Below are 21,253 nucleotides of genomic sequence, written 5' to 3'. Positions count from 1 at the left end.
AGGTGCAGCTGCAGGGAGGCTGAGCCCTTTGTTTGTCAGGAGGTCATGTTTATTTCGCTGGGTTAGGAAGGGATCTGATGGCAAATTGTCTCCTTTGGGTTGGGCTGAGGATTCCTGAAGTTCACAGGGGTCCGGTGTCCTGCTGGATATTCATAGATAGGCAGTGGTTTCTTGGTGCTGTGTGAGTTATGTGCCTTAAATGCAATGCTTCCACAAAGCAAACCTCTGCTTCCAGTCCTTTGGAGCATTGGGAGAGCGCTTGCAGCTCCTATGGACACAGCACAAACAGAAAGCATTAGAAACTTCAAAGGTTAACAGAGATGGTTCCACCTTACACATAACTAAGCATTACAGATAACTTCAGGTTGGATAGTAGGAAAGATTTCTTAGAAAGAGTGATCAGGCACTGGAATGTGCTGCTCAGAGAGGTGGAGGACTCGCTGTCTCTGGGGCTGTGTAGATGCAGTACATAGCAGGATGGTTCAGGGCACAATTTTGGTGGACAGTTTGACTAGAGCTTAGAGGTCTTTCCAACTTTAATAATTCTCTTAACAGGCAGTAAGCAGGCAGTATTTCTACTCAAAAACCAAGTGCTTGTGTAGTTTCCAGCTGTGGGGATCAAGAAGGCTGAAGTTGGGAAGTCCTTAAAGAAGAATAAAAGTAACTTCGTCATTGGGAGGGGACTGAAGGACAAACGGGATGTGATTATTTATGTTGTAATCTTTTTTTTTAAATGCTTTTGAACTCATGAAAATGCAGTCTGGCAGCAGCTGGATTTTAATAGCTGCCTGAACTACTGTGGAATGAAATAGTTTTTGATGGTGTCATGTGATGGAGTAATCAGTGGTGGGTAGGGTAGGGATGATCTTGCTGTTTCTTTAGTGCTTTGCTAGCTACTTGTTAGTGGATGAAGTCAAAAATTAAAGCTGATAATACTTTTCTGTTTGTTTGCTTGCAGAAAACGGATTGGGAAGTAGCCATAAAGAGCATTAACAAAAAGAACTTGTCGAAATCACAAATCTTACTTGGAAAAGAAATTAAAATCTTAAAGGTATGTTAATTGCAGTGATTTTTAAAGCTGCTTTTCTTGAAAAGGAGAAGAGGCTTTTGATGCAGTTCATTTTGGGTCACGAGTGCTATCACTGTAATTGTTGCTTTACCTTTTGCATCTTTTGTTTGCTTCAGACAAAATACAGAATTCAGGGGGCCAAGAAAAAAAAAGTTCTTTAGTTCTGGAATTGGTCTCAGAGCACACTGAGGGCATGTTTTTATTACAGGTGGAAGATTGCTGTAGAATCAGTATCTGTGCTCCACTTCTTGCACATACAGAAAGGTTTGTCCTTCAGGATGGGTAGTGTTGCATCTTTCCCAGGCAGTCCCTGTAACAATAGTTATAGCAGAAGTTAAAACATCAGTCTTCCATCATTCTTCATCTTTTATTTTTGGTCAGAGATGCCTTGAGACCTGAGAGTGATGTACTGAATGTGATTCCTGGGGCAGCCTTCCCATTTCTGAGTTAACTGACTTCTTCATTAGTGCCCCACTAAACTCTGAAAATAAAACAGAGTGTCATATAGTTCTAAAATTCTGCTTGATGGAAACACGTTCTTAGGTATTCTATTATTTTCCATTCTCTAAACTTCACCACATCTCATCTTACAAAGCTTTGTGGCAATAATTAGTGCTAATTTCAATGTTTATGATGTTTCTAAGCTTCTTGAGGTGCATTATTTTTTATATGATAGTACGTATATTCTAGTTTATATGTTATATGCTAGAAATAGTAGTGTTGGATATGTTAATATGCAACCAGTGCTTAACAAGGAGAGATACTTTTGTTTTAAGCAGTTTCAGATAATCCCATGAGTTGTCACACAAGTTGTATTTGGTGTTATTTGGCTTAAATTTCATTTTATTGTAAAAGAAGAGGGTTGGGTTGAAAATAGTGTTACTTCCATAAGCACGAAATGTATTAGACTATAAATTCAGCAGTCATTGGAGGATTTTGTGCTGTATTACTTTCTATAACAACAGACAGAAAATGAATTCTGGAAACAAATGGTATTTGACCTGTGAATATATCATGTAACTTCTTATTGCTGTGAATACAGTCTAAAGATTTCCACCATCAGATGTAGAATGTGGTTCTTTTTGAGCATTACCTGCCATATTACATTTAAAATAAGAACGGGCTATTTCCATAATACAAATATTTTCTTCTACAGGAACTTCAGCATGAGAACATTGTAGCTCTCTATGATGTCCAGGTAAAATATGTCTTGATGCTTTTTTCTTCATTAATTTTATTTATGCAAATATGAAGCATATATGTAGTAAGATCTTTTTAAGTGATCAGTTATTTTCTTACTGCTGTCACTTCGGTATTTAGAAAAGGAAATCCAGTTCCCTAGCAGTGGCAGGGAGGGTTCTGTCATATTCAGCATGCTACATGCTTGTTTTATATTGACTCTGTTTATCCATTGGGGTAGCTGTGAGGAATCTGGTTTGATTCCAGGCAGCAGGGGCAAGTGGGAGCCTGCTTATCTCTGCAGAGGGCTGTTTGTGGAGTCTGGTCCTGTCCCCAGTGAAACAGCACCAGCTGCCTGGGCTGGGAGCTGGATCAGTGGCCGTAGCTATTCTGAATTAGCGTTGTTTCCTTGGTTCTATAATTTAACTGGGAAGTAGGTGTTCGTGGCTGGCAACTGAATACAACCAAAGGAAAATGTACTAGTAGGAGTTGATCTGAGAGGATGAGGCAAGTGACATTTAGAAGTCAACATAACTGAAGATACTGTTGTAGAAAACCATCTCTACTGCTGCAGAGATGTCTCAAAGGCAAGGAAATGTATTTTATTGCCCTTTGTTTTGGTGAGGGAGAGCCGAAGGAAGCAGGAGATCATTACTATGCATGTATATGTTGCTGTTACTTAAACTGTGTTCAGATGGATGGCATAAAGTATAAAAGTCAAGCAGACATATGGATCTTTTCCATAGGTGAAATGATGACTTACATCTAGACTTTGCACTGTCTTTTTATTCCCAGGTTCTGTCTGACTAGGTGAAGGAGTTACTTTGCTCGCCTATGCAGGGCATTGCATTCTACTTATCAGGAAGTACATTTCTCATATTGTAAGGCTTGCAAGTGCTGAGTAAAGCTAAATATGAGATTATGTAAGATATGCAGCCCTTTGTTCTATTTGAGCTATACGTTTATCTCCTGGGCTCGATTCTCATCTTAAATACAGAAATACATTTATGAATAAAATTACTAAGAACCACCCTCGGGGCACTGCATAGTTAAGGTGGTGCAAAATAGACACTTCCACGTTCTTCACCATTGTCCTTACATGTTTGCATCCTAAAAGATTTTCAGCTTATGTGTAGTTATGTGTCTTGTGTAGCTGCAGAAAGCTGTGTTCATGGGATATGTGCTTGGCACCATCAGGTTTCACTGTTTATAATGCTGTAGGACACGAATTAACTTTTGCTGACCTATGATTAAAAGTGGTGGTTTCATGTGGTGACAGACTGTGCTTCAGAACTTCCCATTTGGACATGTAGACTCTTTTCTGAGTCCTGGCTTCAGAACTCTGCCTTTTGAGTGATGCAACTGAGGGGGAAAGTGCATTCTCTTGTAGAGACCCAACCTTCCTGAGTAATGCTAAATGGAAACAGTGTCTCAGCACCCTAAATTTAGTGCATCTGAACATCTTCAAAGAAACGGGAATTGTTGACTGAGAGTGCTGGTGTGTGAGTAAGCAGCTGAATTTTGGATTTCTCATTTACGGTTGTTTGTATGTTCAGATTGCTTTTTAAGCTTTGCAGCTCAACTTGAAGGTAGTTGACTAGATGCACTGTGTTTTGATGATTTAACATGGTTCATCTTCCAGCTTTGCAGAAGCTTTTGCTGCTTTTGATTTCCATACAGGATGCTCACAAGGGAAGAGAGCACAGATCTGTGCTTTTATTTATTTACCTAAAAGTAATTTAGAAACAACTTTCATGCTTCACTGCTCTGCCACAGGAAACAGTGCCTACAGAGTTACACTCCCTTGTGAGTGTTTGGTCCTGTATTCTTGTTTTGAGAAGGGGATGGTCCTGCTTGTCACTGACCATTGCACCTCAATAAAAACAACAGTTGAAGCAAAGCGAAAGGAAGAACTCTCATAAATTGGATATGTTTCAAATAGGTTCATGGCAAACATCAAGCAGTATGGTGCTACTTCTGCAGAAGAAATGACGTTGTAAAATGTAGTCAAGAGAATATGATGCTTGCACAAATAAGTCTTTCTGCACAGGGCTTGGTTTGTGAAATATCATTAACTTATGTGATTGCATTAACTTATAACCCAGCAAGAATGAGCACCATGCAAGGCTGGTAGGCTGTTACACCTACAATTTTTCCTTAGCATTTCATGTCCTAGCATGTACTGCTGTAGTATTGTAAATGTGAACATAATACAGTAGGTAAGACTTGAGGAATCCAGGCAACTTTTACAGTCTTTCAGACAACAGTACGAGAACATTTGATGCTGCTGTTGCTTCAGCCTAGGTATGAACACCACTTTGATGCATTTCTTAGTACGTATAGAGCCATTTCCATTACTGGAAATAACCATTTGTCTGGAGTCACCCCCAGATGAATTAGTGCACTATTAGTGTTGTATATGTATCAGTCAGCATTAAAATCTTTTGTTCTGATGCCAGCACAATAATTGTCCTTGATTTCCGTAAGGTGGGTACATGCAGTGCTGACAGGTTTGACCTGCAGTTAAGAGATTTATGTAAGCAGAGCATATTGCAGTTTGTGCCATTGCAGAAGTCTAGGGATCTGCACAAGGCAGTCTGGAGATGTGTGGTTCTAAGGCTTGAGGGTGTTTGTGCAGATACTTATGTATGAATTTTCTACCTATGAGAGGCAAATATCGTGCTGTAGATCTTTGAAAAACAAACACGTGCAACTCACCTCTAAATTACTTGTTTTCTGAAGCACAGTGCTCATGCAATAAATGGATTGCAGGACAGAAGCTCTTGAGACATTTTTACTCATCTTTTTGGGCGAGAGTTTGGTTTTTTTTCATTCAAAGAAAAAACCTCCTGAATTGCTAAAGTGGTATAAAAATGGCATTAAAATGAAGCTCTTTGTCATTCATCCTGCAAAAGAAGATCAGAGAACCTCGGATCATATTAACTGGGGAAATGGAGCCCTGTTTCTCAAAAACAAAGAGTCTAAAATAACCTTTAACTCACCGGTATGAAGTGCATTGAGGTCCATGGATAGAGTAATATGCAGCAGCGGGAAGGTGTCAGTAAGTTATTTGGAATGTGATATATTTAGGCCATGAATTTATGGTGGTTTTTTTTTTTTTTGCAGTTCATGATCCCAAGTGCATGCTGAGTAGAACTAATCTCACATGGTGCCAGACAGTGCCTGTTTTAGCAAATAATTTGATTCAGAACCTCTTTAGAATGTCAGCCGTCAGAATGAAAGCCTGTGATGTATCTCAGGGATAGCGTTTTAGAAGAATGAATTAATCTTCACTGCATGGAGTCTGAGGTTTGCTATTTGAACAGTAGTTTAGCAAGAACTAATTTCTAGTTTGTTATTGGAAACAGTGTCTGAACAGAGATTGTTTCTTGTCTTAGTTTGTTGGCGCAGAGCAGACAAAATAGCTGCAGCTGCTTCTGTCTCTGAAGGCAGTGAAAGCAAGTGGGAGCCAAGCCAGCAATCCCTTGGTACCTATAGCTCAGTCTTTCCCTATATGCAAGTGCCCATGATTTCTTACTAGGGGTGTTGGTGGATGGAGTGGTGCGTATCTTTACCTGCTATTTATCGGTGTCATTAAGTACTCCTGTTTGCTCAAGGACTCCAGCTGGTCTGGTGGTATCATTGCATGGTTTCTGAGGCAGTTGCTTCGAGTGTTCTGGAGCATATTCTTTATCTTGGTGTGCCACAACTCGTGTTGCCTCTCAGCAGAGCTAGTTCTGATCCATCATTACGGGTGCCTCAATTTTATTTTTTTCTCCAACTCTTTTTATTTATCAGTATCCATCTTTAACTGCATATGAAAAAAATAATCCTAACCATTTTTCTAGGTTTATTCTCCCCTGCCAGGTGACAAATGTTTTCATACTAAAAGGGAAAACAGACCATTTAGAAAATATAAAGGTTTTGAAATACTCCTCCATGCCTTTCACTTAACAATTGGTGCAAAGTGAAAGGCTGACAACAAGCATATTGGATAGCCAGGTACAACACTAGCACAGGTGCTGAAGGGATAGGGACAGCCAATTAGCATTTGCTTTGACCAAACAGTTTACTTTCACCATCTCTCTTACTTGTTAGTGAAGTGCAGCATTTCACATACCAGGAAATGAGTGATGCTGCTATTATGGTACATTTCCTGTGGTTGATTGCTCTTTTATGTGAATTGTAGAATCACAAGGTTGGAAGGGGCCTACAAGATCATCTAGTCCAACCATCCTCCCATTACCATTCGTACCACGTATCTCGTAGCTCCTCACCCAGATGCCTCTTGAACACTGCCAGGGACAGCGACTCCACCACCTCCCTGGGCAGCCATTCCAGTGCCTGACCACTCTGAGAGAAAAAGTTTTTTCTTATGTCTGCTCTAAACCTCTTCTGGTACAACTTGCAGCCATTTCCTCGGGTCCTGTTTGTTGCCTGGGAGAAGAAGCCGAACCCCTCCTCATCACAACCTCCCTTCAGGAAGTTGTAGAGTGCAGTGAGGTTTCCCCCGAGCCTCCTTTTCTCCAAGCTAAACAAACCCAGCTCCATGAGCCACTCCTCATAAGACTTGTGCTCCAGACCCCTCACAAGTTTTGTTGCTCTTCTCTGGAGCTGTTCCAGGGCCTCAGTGTCTTTCTTGTAGTGAGGAGCCCAGAAAGGAGCACAATACTCAAGATGCGGCCTCACCAGAGCTGAGTACAGGGGGATGATTACTTCTCTGCTCCTGCTGGCTGCACTATTTCTGATGCAGGCCAGGATGCTGTTGGCCTTCTTGGCCACCTGGGCACACTGTTGGCACATTCATCGAGTCACTCAACCCCAAGCCTATAGTGCTGCATGGGGTTATTGTGGCTGAAGTGCAGGACCTGGCACTTGGCCTTGTTGAACCTCATCCCATTCACCTCAGCCCAGTGATCCAGCCTATCCAGATCCCTCTGAAGAGCTTCCCTACCCTCAGGCAGATCAACACCACCTCCCAGCTTGGTGTTATCTGCAGACATACTGAGGGTACACTCAGAATAATTGGCAGCATGCAAACTATGTGAATCCTACAGGTACATCAACTGACATTCAGTCTGAGATTACATGTTTAGTAAGAACCAACAAAATGTTCAGTCCTTTAGACGTCGTAGGAGCTGAATGTGTTAGAAGCTGCTGCTGCAATGCACTTGCAGAGCAAAATGAGTGTAATGTAACATGCTGAGAAATAGTCTTAAGAATATGGACCAGTCCATTTTACTAAGTCATTAGAACCTTTGCCAATTGTATCTAATGCTCAAAAAAAAAAAAAAAAAAAAAAAAGAGAGGAGCATTTCCCTAACCAGTAGATAAATAAAGCAAATACAGCACAAGTTAATGTCAGGAAATCAGGTAACAGCAGTGCACAAGCTGTCATGTGAACTCTCGTTCTCTTGGGACTGGGATCATAAAGTGCAATTAAACAGAATCCACAAAGTTGCATTGAAACCATAGTAACTGTCCTCACCACAGCTCCTCCTTCTGCAGCTCACTAAATGCTCATTGCAGACTTTCATCTTTTTCTAAAGGAGGGCTTCCTAACCAGAAAGAAATTGAGGGTATGTTTCTGCCGGTGTGCTGGAGTTCTAGCAGCAGCTGTCACAAGCAACCATGAATGTTTTGACTTCTCTTTCAATTAATGTCTTTTAAGTGGAACTATTGCACTGAACCTGTGATTTGGGTTGGAACTTCACATCCCCTGAGAGAACTGTGGGAAGTCTGGGATTAAAACACAGCAACTTATGGCAAATATGTGGCCTCTTCATCTTTTTCTAGTAGGCTTACCTGTTGTTTCCTATTAACCTTTGCTATCTTTTACTTGCAAGTTGAAATGAAACCTGGATTCAGAGTAAGAGGAACAAAAGTAGTCTTTTTGTCATGAAAAATTAAAATAAATAAAGCAAGATGTGCTGAGAAAACAAACCCAAAAAGTTCCATAATTGTTTCAACACAACATACATTTGTTTGGCTTGATTGTTTTTCTAGGTAGGAGTATTGGCCAGAACAGCTCCAGTTGCAGTAAGTTTATGATCTGTATGTAAATGTAAGTTTTTGTAAGCTTTGCTATCTGTTTCAAGAAGCAGTTTAAAATAGCTTGCTAGGTCAGCTCTATTCCTGAATGTTCCATCTGAAACGTGGTGGTTTGCTCATCTTTTCCTTTTTGAGCGCTCTTCTTTGCTTAGCAAGTCACCAGAAATTGTTCTTCTGGAGAATGATGATAGTGCTAGCTTTATTTTTCAGCAGAGTAATTCAAAGGAGAAAAATGCATCTGCAGAATTGCCTCGTGTTTTCTCCCACAGTGGAGACCACGTTCCCAGTCAGTCTGGCCAACAACAGTAATCTGAAATGGGAACAACTGTGAAGGGATAAACAAATTCAGCCATTTTGAACTAAAGCTTCATCGGTGGGATATTGAAAAGTGTGTGTGGGTATGAGTTAACTGGAGAGGAAGGGGGGATGAGGGTTGTTGTGACAGCTCATCAGCTCCTTGTTTCTTAAGGGAGCAGCTTTGTGTGAAAGGACTTTGTTTCCAAGAGAGTCCAGAATTCTCTTAGTTCTGGGATGAATAAATGTCTGTCATGAGCTGAGCATTACAGACTGCTTTAAGCTGTTGGTTTTGTACAGTGTGTTGTGTAGCTGAAGCACTGACGCTGTGGAACATCTATTTCTGATTCATGGGATTGCTATGTTTGGGTGGAAATCCAATAGCTGAGCTTTCTCCTTGTCACTGGAGAGCAGACAATTTCCATGCTTCTTAGCTGTGTTATTCTTTTACTCAGCACAGTTGCCCTTTAAGTGAAGTGGTCCCCAGCTGCCAGAATTTGCAGTTTGGTGAAGGAGGATCTCAGAGTATCCACTGTGATCAGTTTGAAGAGAGGTTAATGAGTGGTGATAGCCTTTTGTTTTCTTAGTATCAGCTGTGTTCCACTTTGCATTGTGCAAATGCTGAATTTCTTCTCATGATGTCTTTGTGTTGAATTTAGAGCAGTGGAGATGGGAGTGCATGCAGGTGTCTTGGCTTCTTCCTTGTTTCTTCAACTCAGGACCAGCCTTTGCTGGACAAACTGATGCAAGTTATTTGGAATTGGTTTAAATAATGCTAATAGACAATTTGGAAGCTGTGGTTCTGGATGTGGATTGCTTTTTTGGAATCCTTAGACTTCCTGAAAGGCTGTGGGCTTCTGTCTTGGAATAAATGGTTGCACAGGATGAGTGTATGATATTTACACAGTGGGTAGGATTTTTTGTGGTGGGCATTGTTTTTTTCCCCACTAACATATTACCTTCCCGATAAAATGCTTTTATAGGATTTCAAATTATAGTTCACGTTGGCCACAGCTGTTAGAGAAACATTGAACAATCAGGACTTTGTGAAATGTGATCTGCTGCTGCTTTAGTATTCTATATTGGTTGGAGTTCACCCTTCGTTCCCAACAGATTTGCCTGACATTCCTAGAAACTTGCTTTCTTTGAAGCTAATTTCAAAATGTAAACAAATCTGTAAAGTGCTTGAATGTTCGGAGCTGGGAAAATCCTCCAGAGCCTTTCTCCAACGCAGATGAGAATGGCTGAACTAAATGCTTCCAGAAATGAGGCAGTCTCCTATAATCTCAACCTTAAAATGTGGGATTCGTCTTACACTGCTTAAACTCAGTCAGCTCTAAAGAGGGGAGAAACATTTTTTACTTTTTTTAAGATCTCTGAATGTCTCCAGCTTTGTAGGCGCAACAGAATTACATGGGAAGCTGGAGACCATCGTGTTTATTATCGACAAAAGCACTTCACACACAATTTGTTTTGTTTTGTAAAAGAATAGTTACAGTCAGACCTCAATACAGAGGGTTTTACTGCATTCTGTGCAGTGTGTAGCTAATTTACAGTAGTAACTCATTTGTCTTTTAGTTACCTCTCACTCAGTTATGAGGGGGAATTCAGGTTGCAGATGGGTCAAAGAAGGTCGTTGCTTTGGAAAATCTCAATGGGACTGCTATATCAAATCACATCTTTCCATAAAGCATTCAGGTCCATGACATGGGCATGCTTCTGCCTATGACTCATCGAGGGTGATATTTTACAGAAGTGTGTATGAATCATGATAGAAGCATCCTACAGAATAGCAGTGGGAATCACTTTATGCCAGGCACAACTGTGCTGTGATTACTACATGAGCTTCTGCTTTTCAGATGGCAGAGCTCGTTTTACCCAGGAGGGAACATAACCTTGGAAATCCTCCTCTAGAAAAGTGGGTTTTGTAGCCAGTTTGTCTTGCTCACCCTTCTAAATGCTATCTGGTGTGATGAAGCATTACTGCCCCATTACCAATGCATTTCAGTGATGTACAACAGTAAAGGTATACTCACTTGTTGGGGCTTTTCATATAGAAGATGCCTTGATAGAGAAAACACAAAGCAGATGAAATCTAAAGGAAATGTGAAAGATTATTTTACTTCACGATGTTCTTCTTACACTTGGTTAATGTAGGTATTAAAGGCTCTGTCTCTTCACATTCTTAAATGGCATTTCTTTTCTTTTAGGAAATGCCCAGCTCTGTCTTTCTGGTGATGGAGGTACGTGTTTGTATATATGTTTCCTTCTGGTTAATTTTTAAATACTTTTTGGAAAAAGAAATAATATCCTTTGCACAGCTGCAAAATAACTGGTAATTAATAATAGGTAATTAACAATAACAAGGTTATTAATTTTCTGTGCAGTGCTAAGTTTATCAGCAGTGTTTGTACCATTTTATGTTTTATGATACTATAAGCATTAATGAAGCATTACACCTCAAATTGGTAATTAGAAATAGTTGAGAAAACAAAATTAAACAGCTGGAAAGGGTCATCTAGTTGCAGCGACAGGATAACAAAGTAAAAATTAACACACAGGATTTCAGAGCTTGTGTTTTAAGTAAAAAAACTCTTTCTTTTTAACAGTACTGCAATGGTGGGGATCTGGCAGATTACTTACAAGGTAATTGTTTACTGTGTTACCTTATTGGGAAGCTGTTGCATTACATGTTTGTATTTGTGTGATCTGCTGCTATTTCTCTGAATTCGTTTCTTTGGATTTAAATATTTTCCTGTTCATGAAACGTTTCTAATTCTGCAATGCTTCCTCTCCCTGGTGTGATTTTTAGAGTATGAGATAAACTGAATGCACTCATCAGTTCCATATTAGCTGTTTGTATGACTGGTATTGAACTGATGCTGGGAATGTTGTATTCAGAGGTTTTTCAAGATAGAGTGGATTTGTAGAAATTTTGGGTCTGTCCTTCCTGCTTTTTTTTCCTCTCTCCTCAGAAACATAATTAGAAAGAAGGTACAGCTCCTGTATATTATAACACTCTGGTTGATCTTCAAGGTTCGTGAATGCATTCTACGATGCCTACTTCTTGGCCTTAGCTCTTATGAGGGTGAAAGGATGAGTGCTTCAGAATAGCAAAACTCCAGTCGTACATGTTAAACCAGAATTGCAAACTGGGGTTGCTTTGTGTACAGTTGACAGGTAAACAGAGGTTATACATATGTTTCGTACAAAAGACTATTGTGATAGAAAGATAAAGGGAAAAACGCTCACTGATGTTGAAGGTTCGCAGAAAATTCCACAAAGGAGCAATTTCCAGAGGAAGAGAGATCATGCCTTAATGGCAGTCAGCCCTTAAATGAGATCTGGGAGAGGTGGAGCCAAGCTCTACCCCTTCTGTATCACAGCTGAATTACCTTCATCTGTGCTCCCACAGCTGACTCATTGATTGCCTCAGGTGGTTAATCAGAGGTTCAGGCTGTGATCAACAGTTTTCCATACACTTTGTCACTTCTGTCACTCACAATTTAAAGTAAACACCATTAAACTTGCAACAAAAAATGCTTCTTGCCACTATTTAAAAAACAACTGAATGTGACATTCCCATATTTGTAAACGAGAGAGATCTGTATACGTAACATGCTGAAAAATGTGGCAAGTCTCTGTTTCTTCAATTGCATTTTGGGGACTGCTCCCTGTGTTTGATTCCACCTGCTTTCTTTCTCACCCTTCAAACTAATCCTTATTACAAAGAAAATTTTGAACAGTTATGTTAATCTCCAGATTTTTTCTGACAAATATATTCTGCTTGCCTCATGTCTGCAGTATGTTGAAGGGATCTTTTTGTGAGCAGCTATTGTTATGGTAACTGAGTATATTAAAAGCTTAATTCACTTCCCATTAAAATCCTTGGAAAGGCTCATCCTGCTCCAGCATCCAGTGCTTTCTCATACTGCAACATGAGCTAATACCTTCTGAAGAGACTTTGAAAAGTGCATCTTAGCTTTTCTCCTCAAAACAAATTTTGTCATGGATGAAATTTGTGAGTGGAATGGTTTCTGTGTCCCCATATGATTTGCTGGAGGAAAACTAGGTTTCCAGCTTCAGACTGTAATGTGATTTTCAGATAAACTTAATGTTGCAAACTGTAAGAGTTCCTTAATGTTCCTGGCTCCTGTGGTTATTTGCCTTTCAGAGACTTTAAGATTTAATAGTGGTTAAGATATTGTAGAACTATTATGCTACTGGGTTGAATAAACTACCATAAAAGCAGGTAATTCAGGGTACAGTAAGTAATGTTAAACTGCGGAGATGGGTATGTTATTTAGAACACATGTTTTTGTAGAAAAATATTGGAAATTAGATTGTTTTGAATAAAATTCACTTTAATTTGATCATCCTTATTGTTTCCACAATTGATCACTGTGAATTTTTTTCTGGTATTTTATTGCCCAAGGATAAAAAATGCTTATTTTGTCATTTACTATTGTGTGTGTTATTTTCAGCTAAAGGAACTCTTAGTGAAGACACCATCCGAGTGTTCCTCCAGCAGATCGCTGCCGCTATGCGTATTCTACACAGTAAAGGAATCATTCACAGGGATCTTAAACCACAGAATATTTTATTATCTTATGCCAGCCGTAGGAAGTCAAGCGTCAGTGGCATACGCATCAAAATAGGTCAGTACACTTTACTCTGGTATGAAGGTAAATCATCACTATTTGGTTGTTTCCCTACTCATAGAGTATCTTTGCAGTTAAAACATAGAAGCTGTTTTGGCTGTGTTAGATGTTAAATTGATGTAAATCAGGACAGTGAGCCCAGAATGATCAGCTTTATGTTGTGATGTGGATTTCCAGTGTAAAACATATCAAGTTACAAAGTCATTTTGGGTCAGCAGAAAAAGGCTGCTGCTAAAAAGCTGATGTTTCTAGTACTAACTGTGTTAACTGGGCACATTTGTAAGCTTTGAAACACTGAGTAGCCTTTAGCCCGTTTCAAAACATCATGCAAGTTTCCAAGCACAATTCTACCTGGGCTTTCTTGTTGTAGACCTTCCCAAGAGTTTTAGAAAGGTTTTAGCCATGTAGGTTATAACCTATTTTGTGACAGAAGGAGGTTCAGCATTGTAACTGAGGAGAGCTGTTAGTTGTTAAAGATGCAGTCAAGCTCCAATTTATGAGGAACTTCAGGAGTTTCAGTCTCTCATTGCTCTCTCTGTTATGTATCCATATAAAAAGACTTTGGTTTTGCCTTGTTTCTTTTTGTGCTTTTCCTTAAGCAAAATCTGAGGTCTGCTCTAACTCGGTCCATCTTCTGAACACCACAGAAGAGACAAAACTTATTTCAGATGCTGTTCCCTATGTGGAAAATTCAGGCATCGGAAGCTTAGTTTCTAGAACTTTTGCCTGCTGTGATTTCACTGAAGCAGATAGTATGCTCATCACTCTTACTGAACCATTTATCTTTAGAAACTGACTTTGATCCTTGCTTACTGATGCCAGACAGCATGTTCTGCAGCTGTGGAGATGGCTGAGCAGCAATTTGTACAAATGATGCCACTGCTGCTTTCTTGTCTTGCTATTTGGAAGATGGTACATTATTCTTTCAGTGTTTAATATAAATTTTGCTGTTCCAAGAAGATGGTTTGTACCTGTTTTCAGCTCTCTTAACTGATAATTGTAGCAGGTTTCAATAAAAGATGATCTTTGGATTATAAACATTTGAAAATTGTCTTTCTTTTTGTTGACAAATGTGTTTCTTTCTATAGCTGACTTTGGTTTTGCTCGTTATCTGCATAGCAACATGATGGCTGCAACTCTGTGTGGTTCTCCAATGTATATGGTGAGTGATTGCATTTCACTGTTAAAGGCTTAAACATTCTACTACCAGAACAAATAGTTGACTGCTGGCAGATTGCCAAATTCCTGAGGTTATTTTGGAATCATTAAGGACTGTATATAGTTTTTCTTTCCATACTTTTACTAGTTCCCTTTTATTCTTGTGGTTTAGAGATCATGATTGTTAAAACAAAAAGAAATGTGAAAGACACTGAGTGTTTTTAGTGCTGTTTTCTTAACATGTTCTCTGTGCTTACCCCACACACATACCTTTTCCTTTCTTATAAAACAATTTGGAGTTACTTGCCATTATTTTTTGCTAAGTGGTGGTATTTATTTCAGCACTAAGATGTCTGTCTTTGCACTGACACTCCCATGCTATGTGGTCGTGGGAAAATCATTTTGTTTTCCCTTGACTTGTTTTTTATGTGTGAAATGGTGATGATGGTATTCCTTGTGAAATCCTTGCTTGTTTATCTACAAGAAGGACTGCATAACCAAGTAAATGCTGCTTACTTTGTGTGTTCCCGTACATGCAGATCATTAGCTTCTTTCTTAAGAACATTGGCATTTCTAGTTTTTTATGTTTCTGATACATAACTTTCATTTTAGATAGTGTAATATAATTACCTTTCAAGTAATGATGCAGACTAAAATCCCTTCATTTCCTATTAAATATTTTACTCTTTACAAGTTTATCTTTTAATACCACTCTGACAGAATTATTGTGTAATTCATATTGTAGTGGCTTTGTCTTTTGCTTTGCCTTCTGAGATCTTCCTTTACTTTCCAGGCCCCTGAAGTAATTATGTCTCAACATTACGATGCTAAAGCAGATCTGTGGAGCATAGGAACTGTGATTTATCAGTGTCTTGTTGGAAAACCACCTTTTCAGGTAACACTTTAATTTCTGTTTCCCTCTTTATATTACCCTTTACAGTCTCATGGAAATTCCTAGAGCTTTTACTTCCAGGCATGAAAACAGAGGGAAATTGGGATGTTTGAATGCTGGTGCTTGAAATGCCATATAGCTTGAGGATACCAAAGGAGAAATTGCTTGTGCTTCTTTTCTGACAACAGTGTGTTCAATCCAAGGCAAATGTAGAAGGACACTCATACTGAAATCAGTGCTGTGCTTGGTGTATGTGTGCATAGGTTCAGAAGTTACTGTTAAACTGAGCTTATTAATTAATATACATTTTTGTTTGACAGGCCAATAGTCCTCAAGATTTGAGAATGTTTTATGAAAAGAACAGGAATTTGATTCCGAGGTACGTCACCATGATCTTTCCTGTCACTTATGTTTGTTGACTGAACACTTTTTCCTCTTTGGCAATGCCTGGGATGCAGACAAATATTTTGTGTTGCTGTCTTGATAAGGAAGCAGTATGATAGCAGTGACTTACATTGTGTCTTACCTTCACTACATTGATGAGTTGAGTGTCCTGTACTAAGGCTATGGAGCACATGTAGTGAAAATTTAGGGACATGGCAGTATGCTGACTTCCTGAAATTTTTGTGAAATGTAATGCGTGTTTAAATTCCTTTTGTTTACAGTATACCTCGAGAAACATCAACTTACCTGTCTGACCTGCTGTTGGGTTTGCTTCAGAGAAACCAAAAGGACAGAATGGACTTTGGTATGTAAGTTTTCCTTATGCCCTCTTGGCTTGACGTGTTAGTTGTTTACATGTGACGAAAGCAATTGTCCTCACCTTTCGTCTACAGGCTATCACATGAAAAATAAAGTGTATTTTTCTTCCATGTTACCATGAAGGAGGCACTGTAATAAGAAACAATCAAAAATCCTCAACACAACAAATAAACATTGTTAGTCAATTACTGACAGTAATAAGTGAAGCATATAAATTATTACTTTGTTGTTGAGAAGTGAAATACAGTTGTGGCCTCCCTCTGTTCTCTTTACTGGTATATCTTAAATTTTGTCAGTAATTTTTGCTATTTTTATTGTTTTATCCAAAATCAGACAGGTATTATATGCCAGGTTATTAATGGTAATTGCTTAAATTAATTTGTTGCACAATTTTTTATTGCAGTTTTATCCCAAATCCCAGGAAATGTTAATCTTAAACATTTAACTAAATGAAATTAACTTTATATAAAACAATGTGTTTTATATGGAGATTTCTTTTAGCAACAAGGTAGATGATCTATCAAATTTAATTTGTGGGATGGCGAGAGAGAGCCTAAACTTAGAATCTCTTCAGGCTCTGTGTAGGTGAGGCAGAGTTCTCTCCTTCCCTTTACCATTAGATCTCGTGATGCTGAGATCCTTGGATGAATTACAACCCTGAGACATGCTCAGTTTCATTTCTGCTCACAAAGGTTCGCACTGCTGTTTAGTTATGCATGCAAGCTTAGTTTTGTTGCAGCTCTGAAATGCACAAAGTGGCTCATTCACTTGTGGTCCTCGTGTAGTTGTGAAAAGATTGTATTCTACAGGCTGCAGTGAGAGGAGGATTTGAAAGGTATCTGGGATGTTTACTTCAAGTTCAAGCCTTTCCTGATTGTGTTGTTTTAAACTTTCCAATTGCTGATGCTCTGGAAACATCAAACTTTTAAAAATAATTTGAAATTAAAAGCACTGATTCTGGAGTAATTGAATGTTGCTACTTTGATAATTTTGCATGGTTTTTTTTAATGTAGATGTAACACGATTTAAATACTGTACATAAGAACTTTGTTAGAAATTAGATATAGAAAAAAAAACAACATCTGAATATTTGGTCAAAATGTCACAGGTGACTCTGACAGTATTGGATAAATAGAAGAATTAATGTGTCACAAACATGGATTTTGATTAGTGAATTGAACCCACACTATTGGCATGCTGATCTTCATAGTTTCTTCAAACCTGGGAAATACACTGTAGCATTAGGGTACTATGAGAATGCATTTGTGCTAAGAAAGAAAAACAGAAAGCAGAATGGTAGTGAAGAAAGTCGTGTTTCCCTTGGCTGAGTCGCTTGAAGGGCCTCAAAGGGGCTGCTCTGGAATGTGCTTAGCAAGGGGAGTGAAAGGGAGAGTGTATAACTGAGCCCAGTTGCCTGTTGTTCAAGTAAAAAATAGCATTGGAAATCTTGCTTATCTTTTAGTAACATCACGTAGAACAGCAGGTGTTGTAGAAAGGCTCAGAACACCTGATCCTGGTGTTAATCATTATATTGTTCTGGTGTTATTGCTAACCTCCCTCCCCTATCAGTTTGTGGAAGAAAGTGTTGTTGAAGGAAGGAGAGTGCAGACTGCAGGGTTTTTTGAGGTACTGGCTTGTTTTTTTCTTTCTTTCTTTGTCCCCATTGTTATTTGCTTAGGTCTGATAAACAGTGTTGTTTTTCCTCAGCTGTTAGAACATTAAAGCTCACAAAGTTCAGCAGTTAGTTTTCACTCACCATCAATTCTCCCTCATTTAAAGGTCTCATGTTTTAGATGTTTCCATGTGAACTGTTGGCCAACTGGTTACACTAACTCATCCATTTCAGAGTATCCATTTACAACAAAAGTAAACGTTTCTATTGTTTGAACAATAACAAGTTAGCTAATGAAATTGTTCAAGAAAGTGGTGTTTACCCCTTCTTTAAACTGAGCCAGCTGCACAGGTTTCTGTTCTTCCATTGGTAATTTGGAAGGAGAATGGCTGCTGCTCTGTTGTGATCTTCAGCCTTTGAAGGAGTGTCATTAAATTATTTGCAAAAAATAAGCATTGGTTTGTGGGAAAGGCAGAAGTGAAAATACTTTCAATGTTTGATGCAAAAGATGCTTATCATTTTGAAGAGCAAATCAAAACCAAATTACTAACATATTGTACATAGCAAATGTAATTTGTTATGAGTATTGGAATGCCTCTTGTATACATGATCCTTAAGTTCAGTTACAAAATGTCCTTTAGTGATTGTATCTGATTTGTCTTGCTGGCTGTTATTGGAAGTTATTAAATTGATGTCATTTCCTTTCCAAATGCTGTAGCAACATATAACATGGAAGGCTTTAATCTGTTGCAAGCTTTTCATCCTCTGGCTATTGATTGTGGGAAGGCAACCATTTACCACTATTCGCATTATAGTCTAAAAATTGTGTCATTTGTACATCAATTCTCAATGGTGGTTGTTTCTTGTTCTACAGAAGCGTTTTTCAACCACCCATTCCTGGATCATATTTCAGCAGTCAAAAAATGTAAGTCGTTTTGGTATTTCACTTATTTTTGTAAATGAATGTTGAGGCCTGGCAGAGAATTAAAGTCTGCCGTGTTCCTGAGATGCTTCCTTAAGTCTGACTTTTACATTCTACTGAGAGCCTCAGAGTTGAATCTTTTTTAGTACTGAGCTATGCTGACACACAACACTTACTTACTGATTCACATTCCAGCTTCACTTAAAAACCCATGTGTGTTTAAGGATATGTGCTGTTTATAAGTTCATATAAGTGTTTATAGAAGAAAAGTAGCGAGGAAGTGAGTTTGTTTGCAATTCAGGCTTTTAGAATGCTAAACCCATGTTTTTGTTTGGGTTTTCCCCTTTTAGCCTGTCCCGTACCAGTGCCCACATATGCAGGCTCAGTCTCTGGCAGTTCCTGTGGTAGCTCACCTTCCTGCCGTTTTGCTTCTCCTCCAGTAAGTTCCCTTTTTTACAAAACAATCTCTAGAAAATATTTTCTGTAACGCTTGGCCGAGAATTAGCTCTGTAAATTCTTGCACACAGAATAGCTCTCAAGTAAATCATGATCTTTTTCTAGAAAAATTCTTAATGTTTCGGTTCTGTCTTGCTTCTTGTGTTGTACTTTATGGATGTTTTTTGTTGTTGTTTGTTGTTCTAAAGATTTAAAACATGATCCAAAATGTAAAATTCCGTTGCTTATTTGGCCTATGCTGGTGATAATTCCTACTTCAGAGGCTTTATTCAAGCAATTTAACCTTATGAATCAATAGATTTGTAGCAGAGGTTTCTTACTCCTCCCTCCCTGCTTCAGTCTCTTCCGGACATGCAGCATGTTCAAGAAGAAAACCTTTCCTCCCCTCCATTGGGTCCTCCCAACTATCTTCAAGTGTCTAAGGACTCTGCGAGTACCAGTAGCAAGAACTCTTCCTGTGATACAGATGACTTTGTTCTTGTCCCACACAACATCGCTTCAGACCACTCCTGTAAGAACCTTCCCTATTTTTATAGTTTAAAATATTTTTCACTGATCGCATGTCTTTGTCTTGCTACTGATTGTCTCTCTTTTCTCTAAATATGTCTCAGTTCATATTGGATCTAATTTATTCAGTTTTATTTACTTTTTGAAGGAAGACTGTTTGGTATTTGACCATGTCCAACTGGGACATTTTTATCTGCAACTGAGTGACCAGATACGCCAAAGGTTTAAGTAATGCCCATTTTGAGTCATGGGCTATGCTGGGCTTTGCCAGTAGAACATTTGTTGTAGGTCACATTTGAGGCATTTTCTAACGTAAAACAACTTATAGAAAAGTTTTATGTGTGTACACAAGTTTGTCAGAGGTGTTTATTCTTGTATCAGTAATATTGGGGAGGTTGTTTTTAAGATTCTGCCTCATGATGTGGCTTTTCAGTGTGTTCTTCTTTTTGCTGTAGATGATATGCCATTGGGAGCAGCTGGCAGGCGGGCTTCAAGCGAGTTCTTGATGTGTGGAGGGTAGGTGTGCTAAACTTCATCCAAAAAAAGTCTCATGTTCTAAAATGGGTACTGTAGCTGTAGAAGATGTTGCTGGGGTTTTTTGGCATTTGATGGGTTTACATAGCTGTGAGTGAACTAAAGATTAATACAGCAAGTTGAATTTAATATGAATATGTAAACAGCTTAAATCCAGAAAGCTTTGCTGCAAAGCAGGTAGTTTCTCTGATGTGAAGAACAGCCTTTTGACAGCATTTCTTGTTTTCGCAGTCAATCACCATTAACTATTTCTGGAAGCTCAGGAACTGTACAGAAACCATCCTCAACCTCTTCTCGGAGTACTGCTTCTGGCACAACTAACAGGTGAGCGATGAAGGCTTAGTATTTCCTTCTTTAAATACAGATTCTTTATTACTGTATGTTTGATTGCTGCAGCAAACTGGGTTGATATGGCTACATGTAATTCATTGTAGTGGTAATGGCTGCAAAACTGACTTCTGGTTCAGATACACCCCAAAAAGATTTCCTTGATGAAAGTGAGCGCTATTCCATTTGATTATAGTTTGAACTGTCTAAAAGCAGAAACTTCAGAGACAGAATTAATTTGTCCTTTTTGTGTGATGGAGCACAACATGTTCCTGGTGTAGTGAGTCAAGATGTTAAATGTAGTTTACTTTTCAGGAAGTAGTTGTGAGAAAAGAGGAATTTAAAGCTCATTTTGCAATGGTTTTGTGTCTCGTGCATAGATTGTCTTGTGCTTAATACTTGCTTGCCGGGGTATGGCTTCTGTGAAAGCATTTACTGTGGATTTCACATCTGTGGCTTGCAAGATACTGAAGAAGCTACATGAAACATGTCTTGCAGCTTTTTAGTTGGCAAGGCTATTAACAAGGGCCCTTTCTGCCTCACTGCAGACCGACTTTCTAATAGTTTGAAATGAATTTCATCCGTAGTGACTGATATCTTTTGTGTATTACATTGGAAGCTTGATTCTGATGTTCAGCTATTTATGTAAAGCTAAACAGAAGGTGTAGATTTGACTAAGTAATAAACTCATAATGTTTTCAATACAAAATAGAGGGTGAGTGACTAAATGGGGAATAAAGCTATTACATTGGGTGTATTTTTGGCTTGCACTACTACTAGGGGGCTGAAAGTCAGCATTATTTGTGTAGAAATGCTTGTCACAAGATAA

At 38.8% G+C, this 21,253-nt stretch overlaps 1 protein-coding gene across 2 annotated transcripts in view; it reads left to right on the top strand.

Moving 5' to 3' along the window:
* Positions 1–21,253, top strand: part of ULK2 (unc-51 like autophagy activating kinase 2) — a 36,980-nt gene that overhangs the window by 953 nt on the left and 14,774 nt on the right. For both annotated transcript variants that reach the window (XR_014936463.1, XM_015880366.3), the window contains exons 2-15: positions 959–1,051; positions 2,226–2,267; positions 10,804–10,836; positions 11,203–11,239; positions 13,078–13,251; positions 14,343–14,416; positions 15,206–15,307; positions 15,625–15,683; positions 15,970–16,052; positions 18,553–18,603; positions 18,951–19,039; positions 19,396–19,567; positions 20,019–20,079; positions 20,329–20,421. Coding sequence is in view for 1 of the 2 variants with exons in the window: in XM_015880366.3 (XP_015735852.2) it covers positions 959–1,051; positions 2,226–2,267; positions 10,804–10,836; positions 11,203–11,239; positions 13,078–13,251; positions 14,343–14,416; positions 15,206–15,307; positions 15,625–15,683; positions 15,970–16,052; positions 18,553–18,603; positions 18,951–19,039; positions 19,396–19,567; positions 20,019–20,079; positions 20,329–20,421 (1,163 nt within the window). In the remaining variant the exon portion in view is untranslated. The remainder of the gene's footprint in view (positions 1–958; positions 1,052–2,225; positions 2,268–10,803; positions 10,837–11,202; positions 11,240–13,077; positions 13,252–14,342; positions 14,417–15,205; positions 15,308–15,624; positions 15,684–15,969; positions 16,053–18,552; positions 18,604–18,950; positions 19,040–19,395; positions 19,568–20,018; positions 20,080–20,328; positions 20,422–21,253) is intronic.

This window comes from Coturnix japonica, chromosome 22, assembly GCF_054131305.1.
Source record: "Coturnix japonica strain WE chromosome 22, WE-NBRP24, whole genome shotgun sequence".
Classification (NCBI taxonomy): Eukaryota; Metazoa; Chordata; class Aves; order Galliformes; family Phasianidae; genus Coturnix; species Coturnix japonica.
The sequence above is the reverse complement of the archived record's forward strand: the minus strand, read 5'-3'. Positions and strand labels throughout refer to the sequence as shown.